The sequence below is a fragment of the Hippocampus comes genome, unplaced genomic scaffold (assembly GCF_001891065.2).
Source record: "Hippocampus comes isolate QL1 unplaced genomic scaffold, H_comes_QL1_v1.1 scaffold190, whole genome shotgun sequence".
Classification (NCBI taxonomy): Eukaryota; Metazoa; Chordata; class Actinopteri; order Syngnathiformes; family Syngnathidae; genus Hippocampus; species Hippocampus comes.
The window spans coordinates 512910-520367 of record NW_017805121.1 but is presented as its reverse complement, the minus strand read 5'-3'; the positions used below and the strand labels follow the sequence as shown (position 1 = coordinate 520367).

Below are 7458 nucleotides of genomic sequence, written 5' to 3'. Positions count from 1 at the left end.
CTCCGTTCTGACACACAAACACACACACATCACCACAACATGGCCGACACACTGCACAATGATGAAGACACACTCTACCTGAACACCTGTGGAAGACACACATGCACACATAACACACACACACACACACACACACACATTAGGGCTTTTGAACCCAGCACATGGTCCTGGAATCTCCCTGGGGGCGTACCTTGAGCGGGCTTCTCCGCCGGGCTGAATTCTGTCGACTGCAACTGGAATTTACAAGAACACCAGCCCAATGCTCAGCACCTGAACACCACATCAATGTGTGTCTCTCACACACACACACACACACACACACACACACACACACACACACATACTCACACACTCACTCACTCACTCTGGCTAGGCCTGCACCAGTGGATGCTGGGAAACAAAGAGCGCGGGAAGTGGTGGTGCCTGCATAGGAGACAGGAAGTGACGAGAGGAGTTCAGGTACAGGTCAGGTCAATTTGCCAAACCATCATTAATGTCAGCCATTTCCATATTCAAAGTATGTGTGCAGTCCTCAACAAGACCATCAGATGTCACCAGAATTCTACCTTTATGGACCTTTTCATGCTATTCTCTTTGGTTTTATTTTTTTGACGAGTCAAGACTTGAATGGTAACACTCCAAAGTTGGGGCACTCATTTGCCAAGTTACCGATGGTCGAAGATTGTTTTGACAGGAAGTTAGCTTGATGACATACAGTACTGTACTCATAAGACGCCGGTGCGGTACCTGCGTGCTGGCTGCGGTCCGGAAGCGAGCGCGTTTTCCTTCTCAGTGGAGCGGCCGACTTGTCCAGCTCCTCCTTCAGGATGATCCTTCCGATGTTGGACTGAATCTGAAGGCAAAAAGACGCGATCACAAAGGCGCTCGTGACATCCATCGTCATGGCAGCAAGCCACGCCCCTTCCCACCTTGTTGAGTTCCTGCCTGTGAAGCGCTCGCAACCCCCAAATGTTCTCATCCTCCTCGCACTCCTCCTCTTCTTCTTGCCTGCCTTCGCTCCTGCGACACGCCTTCTCCTTCTCTGAGGGAAGATCAACAAACAGGTCAGCCGGAAAGAAGCAATAACGATGACGGACACGCAGAAAGAGTGAAGGAAGCAAGAGAAGACGCGACAAATTCATTTCCATAAATGAGAGAAAAAAAAAAAGTTTTCAAGAATTAAGGTGTTTTTGAAGCCAAAAAAACCAACTTTTTTTATAGGCGGAACGTTGTAATCTTGTGAAATGTAATTTATGTTCAGGAATGAACAATTCTTCTCCATCGAGCAGCTCCACACTCCCGTAACAAGGAGAAGCTAAAGGTTTGGATCGTACCAAAGACGGCAGAGGAAGGGGGGCAGGGCCAATGTTCCGTCTCGATCTTGGAGGGAACGTTCGGATCCGGAGGCTCGGCGGCGGGAAACTTTGATGACTCGATGATGAGATCCTCCAAGTGCTTCCCCGCAGGGAGCGCTGACGACGCGCCTGCAGACACGCACATTGTGGGGCGTCCAGTTAGCTCGTGATGCTAATGGCGAATCGAATGATTGACAGGTGATCAACGGACCTCTTCTGTAGATGGGAGGCTTCTTGTAGATGTTACTTCCATTGTCTGTAAAATGACATTTCACATCAATAACGGTGAAATAGCCGCCGCGTCAAATGTATTCCAACTAGGGTAAAGGGTTTATCTGTCGTCAAAAATAATTCTGGTCACCATCAAATTTTGAACAAACAAACTTTGAACAAAGCCTGATGAATAAACAACGTTTGCGACGTGTGCTAGCCGCTCAGCCAGATACGGGTTTTGGTATACACAGTGGGCCGGTAAAAACAAAAGTTCATGGGGCTCCCAGGCCCGGACACCACTGACACAATCGACGGGACGGCATATCAAAAAGAAGCATTGAGGAAGTTTACCAGGCCTGTGGAAGTGTTGCAAGATCTTGGGAGGTTGCATGTTTTGCGCATGCGGCGGGTGTTGCGCGTGCGGAGACGGCGTGGTGTTGCCGCTGTTGCGTTTCCGGCCGGTGGAAGCCGGCGAGGAACCGGCAGGAGAGCTTTTCTCCAGCCACACCCTGGACCCCTGGAAAGATTGCCACGGATCAAGAGCAAGCAGAAACGCACGCGGTGAACTTTGGTCTCGGACTGACCTCGGGAGAGGTCGGAGGGGAGAAAGAGCCGGGAGACAGCGACCTCTGCGCCACAGACGGCAATCGTGTGGTTAAGCGTCAGAGTGCAATCAAACATTCATAACACGGCGACCGACAAATCATTCGGAAAAAGACAAACACTGGTGACAATGCAACAAACAAACTGATCATGACAAAAATCACACGACGGACGACAAAGAAGGAAAATAAAAAACAAAGACTAAATCATAAGCAACAATAACAACAAAAAAAATTAGCTTACAAGCCAATGCCTACAGCAACAAAAATAAATTCGAAACAAATTAGGCACCACGCATTCAAATGCCACGAGGAGAGCCGAGTGACTCACCGCCACCTCCAGTGGACTGTAGTTGTAGTGCAGCTCGTACGTCATTAAGTCTGGTCTCTCGATGTCCAGGATGGCTTTGTCCCTCGGGAGTGCCGCCAGGTCCTTGTAAACCATCACACCGTCGTCCACACGGGCCTGCGGGGGGGACAGAGTTGAAGGGTGGTGGGGGGGGGGCTATGGATGCCGATAACACCGCAAAGTCCAAGCAGGCCGCTCACCACGATGGCGGCGGCGGGGGATCCCGGCACGTTGGCGCCACCTCGCAGAGACAGCACGCTGCCCGGGGACGTCTGAGGCCTCTGCAACGCAACACATACGTCCCACTAGGCATGCTAACCCTTGAGGCTAACTCACATATTTGTTTACCTTTGGCATCATCATCATGGTCGCGGCGGCTGACTGGTCACTCCTGGAACACACGCGAGAGAAAAAAAAAAGGAAATTAGTGTGTGTGTGTGTGTGTGTGTGTGTGTGTGTGTGTGTGTGTGTGTGTGTGTGTGTGTGTGTGTGTGTGTGTGTGTGTTTCCTGCGGCAAGCAGCTTCACTTTTACAGATTTACTGGGCGCGCAAGTACCTCTTGGTCTTTGGAAATCCTTTGCTTGTGTTTTTTTTTTATTTTATTTTAGAAGATAAATATTAGCCTCAAGCATGACATTACAATGGGCCTCAGCTCTGGATGCTTCCATGGAACATAAAGAGATCATTCTGGAATGTTGTCATTACAGAATAGAACAAACGACAGCTTACTAACTTGTGTATCACACACACACACGCACACGCACGCACACACCCGCACACACACACACACACACACACACACACGCGCACTTGAGTGACAATGTGTGTGGGACAACAAGAGTTTTGATAGACGCCCGCACTTCTCTTCATCATCACTTGAGTCATATATCGATCTGTGCTTTCACGTCGTTTATTATTCATGAGTCCGAGCTATTATTCATGGGTCAACAGTCATCTGGGGGCTGAGGTCACTTTCTCCGCCATAACACGTGTTGCTTGTCTTTAGATGGTAAAGTGGAGATTGTGAACTGCTAGCATGCAGAGCTAACATTAGCATGTCGATGTTTATTTTGATGAGTCATCTCCACCAATGACACATCGGTCAACAAAACGGAGCAATGCGGCAAAGTGGAGACCGTGAGGTGTGATATGAACATTTGCATTGTTAACATCCAGAAACATGCTAAGCTAACCTTAGCGTGTGCGTTTATTTCGACAAATCATCAAACTGGAACGTCGCAGGAAAATGTAGTCCTTTGTATTATATTAGCGTGTGCATTGCTGATGAGTCGCATCACCAAATGAGCGCCACCATCATCTAAGGAGGCTCGGAATCCAGATTGACCGGGTCCCAAATGCTAAAGTACAGGCGTATGCTCCACGGCCATTTTATTAGTTCAAGGTCACAGAAGACGCTGGTACTTCCTGTTAGTCTCAAGAGAGAGCTCACTCACAATCAATCAATACGAGAACCGATAAATCAGAACAGAGTATCACGTTGATGTACTGAGACACCTCTGAGTGGTGTCGCCAACATTCCGTAATATCACAAACCCGGTCTATGGTCATATATCACTTACAGGAATCATTGCTAAGCGACCAAGGCGGTTCATGCCAAATTCCTCTTTTGCCCGACAGCCCCTGAATGCACCACCATGAAACAAAAGTCAGCAAAGGTCAAGTTTGGACTTTAGATTAGATGCCCCACTGTGTGTGCGTGTGTGTGTGTGTGTGTGTGTGTGTGTGTGTGTGTGTGTGTGTGTGTGTGTGTGTGTGTGTGAGGTGTAAATCAGTGAAGAAGGTCTGCATGCTCCCAGGACCTGAGTATGAAGACAATCAGTGACCTCGACTAACAAGCTAACGAGCTAATTTACATCCAAACAAAGAAGAAAGGAAAGACAGAAGAGACAATGACAACAGAGAAGGGAAATGTCACGGATTGTTCCTAAATGTAAAAAAAAAATTCAAATAATGACAAAAGAATGAAACGGAACAAAAAAAATAAAAAAATTAGTTTCTGTACTGATTCTCACACGCCTCAACAGAGTCATCGGAAAAGGTATTCTGGGAAATCTAGGAATACATCAGAGTGTGTGTGTGTGTGTGTGTGTGTGTGTGTGTGTGTGTGTGTGTGTGTGTGTGTGTGTGTGTGTGTGAATGAACGCAGGGGGTCTATTTTAGGCCAGCAGCACCTTCAGCACGTCATCATCGCCTGATTGGTTGAGTGCGGCCGGCCGTCTCCTAGCAACCGACTGCTATCTGCCAGCATTCCGCTGATGTTTGCTGGACAAAGCGGGAAGCTTCGTAAGCAACGGCAACACGCCATCATGTCATCTTCAACTTTGTCGCCCAAAAACGACCTTTCGAGATGCGACTTCGGGATGATTTGAGAACAACTGTCAAAAGCTACGAGTCATGAAATTGAAAGCTTGAATCAGCACATTACGCTGACCCATTTTGAAGCCAAACGCACCCATACACGTACAGTACACACACGCTCACTCACACATACATGCATACACATAAGCACACAAAACAACAAAAATGTTTGTTTGTTTTTTTTTTTTCGATTTTGGAGTTTTTTTCATTCGTTTCTGGGACGTGCAATTACCTCAACAGACACGGGTGCGCGTGCCCTTATTATAAGGAGCTCTCAGCGCCATCATTGCCTCTCACACACACTAATGTAACGCTCTCACACATAATACTGAAACACGTTTTCCAGCATATGCTGCGCATGAGCATGATGTATGAAAGGCTTTCATTTGGCTGTGTGAGAGGATTTCAGTAGCGTGTGTGAGAGCATTTCAGAAGTATTTCACTTGGGCGTGTGTTGTGTGTGTGTATGTTTAAATGAGAGGTAATGAATTTTGACCTTGACGGCCCCTCATAGCTTATCTGGGCCACACACATGTGACCGCACCCACATGCCATCGGCGTGTTAACGGCTGCCATCGGCGGCCCGGGCCATCACGGGCTCAGTCGCATTGTGATTGACAGGATGGGAACCTTCACGGAATCGTCCCGACTGTTTTTTTTTACCTTCATCTTTTAACTTTGTTCTGAAAATAAACACATTTACCCCCCCCCCAAAAAAAAAGCTCCCACCTGAAAGACAAACACAAGATTACTCATGGCGCTGTCGTCATGACAACACAGCCTGTATATATGTGTGTGTGTGTGTGTGTATGTGTGTGTGTGTGTGTGTGTGTGTGTGTTGTCCATCTGTCAATTCAGTCAGCGACTTAACGTTCCAGCACTTGAATCATTTTGTGTGTCTGCTGTCTAATTACGCACACGCACGGGCTGCACTTGTGGCCTCATTCTGACGTCATAACTCCCCCCCCCCACAACCCCCTGCTGGTCTCACAGATAATCAGCGACACATTTCTCGAACTCAGGGCGACTTTCGCCCTTCACCTGCTCAACGACCACATGCTGTTGTGATGACATGTCTCTCACACACACACACACACACACACACACACACACACAATCCGCACTTTGTTGGTGCCACAACGCTCATCCGAATATTCTGGCTGCTTCCACCCCCACACACAGTGGGAAAAGTCACATAGCCGTTTCACTCATCGAAAGTGCATTTTTTTTGGTTCGATTTTGCCTTAATAATCTCACTCCTCGCTCCATTGCGTCTGACCCGCGTGTGGTTGTGTCCCAGGCCAAGACACGTGACCCGCCCGGTTTTCTGGTGCGCGGCTGGGTGCGAATGTTTAGCGGGGATCGGAGGAGGCCGTAGGCGTACGCCGGCAGCCGCGCTTGCGTCGGCCCGGGCCTGGGCGACTGCGGCTACGCAACGTCGTTTGCTGTACTTTGATGGCGACGTCACGAGATCAACATCTCCATCAAAAGGCGCCGCGTCAGGTAGTGTGATGCTACCGGGCTAACATCATCGGTGATATGGAGCCGACATCACAGTCAGTCAAGTGGCGTCTGGATGCTAAGCTAGTGCTTTGAGCATTCACGCCCGCGCAATATCACAGGCGGTCAATGTCACTTTTGATGGATTTTTAAAAAGAGTCAGGCACTGCACCACGTGCAAACATTTGGGACCGATCAACATCTTGAAGCAAGCACACCTGACCTCTTACTTGGAGAACTGTGCGAGCGAGTCTTCTTTCCATTTCCCCAACTGGATGTTACACGACAGTCTCCCATTTCTCGACAGCAAGAGTGAGCGCAAAAAGTGTCGAATTGGAACAATGTTTCTATCATGCCTACAGTATCTTACGCGGGCTCCCTAGTTCGCGGGTTTTCACCTGAGTGTGGGTCTGAATCGTCGCTCCCTCGTGCTTTGCACCTGTGTGTGTGTGTGTGTGTGTGTGTGTGTGTGTGTGTGTGTGTGTGTGTGTGAGTTGGGTTACATAAAACCATTCTCTCCTCCTTAATCCCTCCTCCTCTTCCCCGTTCCCCCTCGACATATGCTCTTACGTCACTGCATGATCATACATACATCAATACATCGCGATGACGATGATGATGATGATGATGATGAAAAGTGACGCGCGCATTCACGAGGGACCAGCTCCCGCCACTCATAAGCGCGCCTTTTGATGTTGACGCTCACGACTTTTTTTGGGAGGTGGGCGCGCGTCGACACACGTACACGCGCATTTTATCAAGTTCACTTCGCGCCGCCTCACGCAGGGACGCGCGCGCAAACGCCGGCGACAGGGAGCGCGCAATATCCAAGACATTTTACGACTTGTGTTCCGCGCACGCACGTTGGTTACGTTCCATTCATGCTCGTCACGTGACGCACTCAAAAGAAAGGTGCTTCTCCTTACCTGCGTGCGCGCGTCCGTGCGTGCGCGTTCCGCGCGTCCTGCGCGTATGAGCAGCATCCAGCGAGCGGGCGAGCGGGCGAGCGAGCGAGTGAACCTCCGCACTCGCTCCCTCCTCTTCATCTGGCGCGCGTGCC

General features: G+C 49.3%; 1 protein-coding gene across 1 annotated transcript in view; it reads right to left on the bottom strand.

The window, feature by feature from the left end:
- Positions 1-7412, bottom strand: part of LOC109513461 (dematin-like) — a 9715-nt gene extending 2303 nt beyond the window's left edge. The window contains exons 1-13 of the mRNA XM_019865964.1: positions 7323-7412; positions 2868-2909; positions 2720-2800; positions 2502-2636; positions 2153-2197; positions 1920-2085; positions 1567-1611; positions 1335-1484; positions 930-1042; positions 748-853; positions 365-423; positions 191-233; positions 79-86 (exon numbers count right to left, since the gene is read on the bottom strand). Of these exons, the coding sequence (XP_019721523.1) occupies positions 79-86; positions 191-233; positions 365-423; positions 748-853; positions 930-1042; positions 1335-1484; positions 1567-1611; positions 1920-2085; positions 2153-2197; positions 2502-2636; positions 2720-2800; positions 2868-2885 (969 nt within the window). The 5' untranslated portion in view covers positions 2886-2909; positions 7323-7412. The remainder of the gene's footprint in view (positions 1-78; positions 87-190; positions 234-364; positions 424-747; positions 854-929; positions 1043-1334; positions 1485-1566; positions 1612-1919; positions 2086-2152; positions 2198-2501; positions 2637-2719; positions 2801-2867; positions 2910-7322) is intronic.
- Between the last annotated feature and the right edge of the window lie 46 nt (positions 7413-7458).